Here is an 833-nt window from a genome sequence, read left to right on the forward strand (position 1 = left end):
TCGCTCGCCGCCCTTACTCAGCTCCACTCTGTCTCTCCAGCGCGAGGCAGCCGCTGCCTCCTCCTCCCGCGTCCGCCCGTCGCCGTCTCAGTCTCACGCCCCCCCGCACTCAGGAGCCTCCGCCGGTGCCTCCTCCAGCTCCACGCCCAACCACACCAGGTAAGGATCGTCTCCTCGGGCGTGTGTCTCTTTCGCTGTCGTGGTGTTGCTGTAGGTGGTGTTGAAGGATGCGAGTGATGGTATAGCCTTGTGTTTGGTGTTGAGTGATTCTTTAATTTTCATTATTATTGTTGTTAGATTTTTTTTCGGTGTATTTCATTTGATTAAGAAAATACATGTCATTAGGTCGTATATTCCAGGCGGTCGATTTTAATTATAGTCGACGCTAGTCAGTGGGAATTTGACTAAATGTTACAAATTATGTTATTCATGATAAATAACGTGAAGTGCAAATTACAAGGAGTTTCAACATTCGTCAACCGAACACCACCAACACAACATTTGTAATCCTACATCTCCTGAAACACAGATTTCGAAACATTTTATTCAAGGATTCATTTACACCAAAAAAAAACTAAGAATTGATTTATCCATTTCTTTCCTCAGCTCTCTTCTCTCCAATCTGTTATTTCTAAATTATCTTTCATACCCTTTACATTTCTCTCTGCTGGTTCTGAGACTAGCGAGACGAGCACACACACGAGGGAATGTTTGTGATAGTGTGTTAATGATAAAAGGATGATTTTTATTCCACTTGAACACAGACGGATCTGGTTAATGTTGTGAGTACGTCTAACAGAACAGCTTTGCACATCAGGCTCGCAACATTGCTC

The 833-nt window shown here is 43.9% G+C and overlaps 1 protein-coding gene across 1 annotated transcript in view; it reads left to right on the forward strand.

Annotated features, from left to right (window-relative positions):
• LOC119586203 (centrosomal protein of 104 kDa-like) overlaps nt 1-833 on the forward strand; it is a 28,011-nt gene that overhangs the window by 17,381 nt on the left and 9,797 nt on the right. The window contains exon 4 of the mRNA XM_037934905.1: nt 41-159. Coding sequence (XP_037790833.1) covers nt 41-159 — 119 coding nt within the window. The remainder of the gene's footprint in view (nt 1-40; nt 160-833) is intronic.

Source organism: Penaeus monodon, chromosome 21 (assembly GCF_015228065.2).
Source record: "Penaeus monodon isolate SGIC_2016 chromosome 21, NSTDA_Pmon_1, whole genome shotgun sequence".
NCBI lineage: Eukaryota > Metazoa > Arthropoda > Malacostraca > Decapoda > Penaeidae > Penaeus > Penaeus monodon.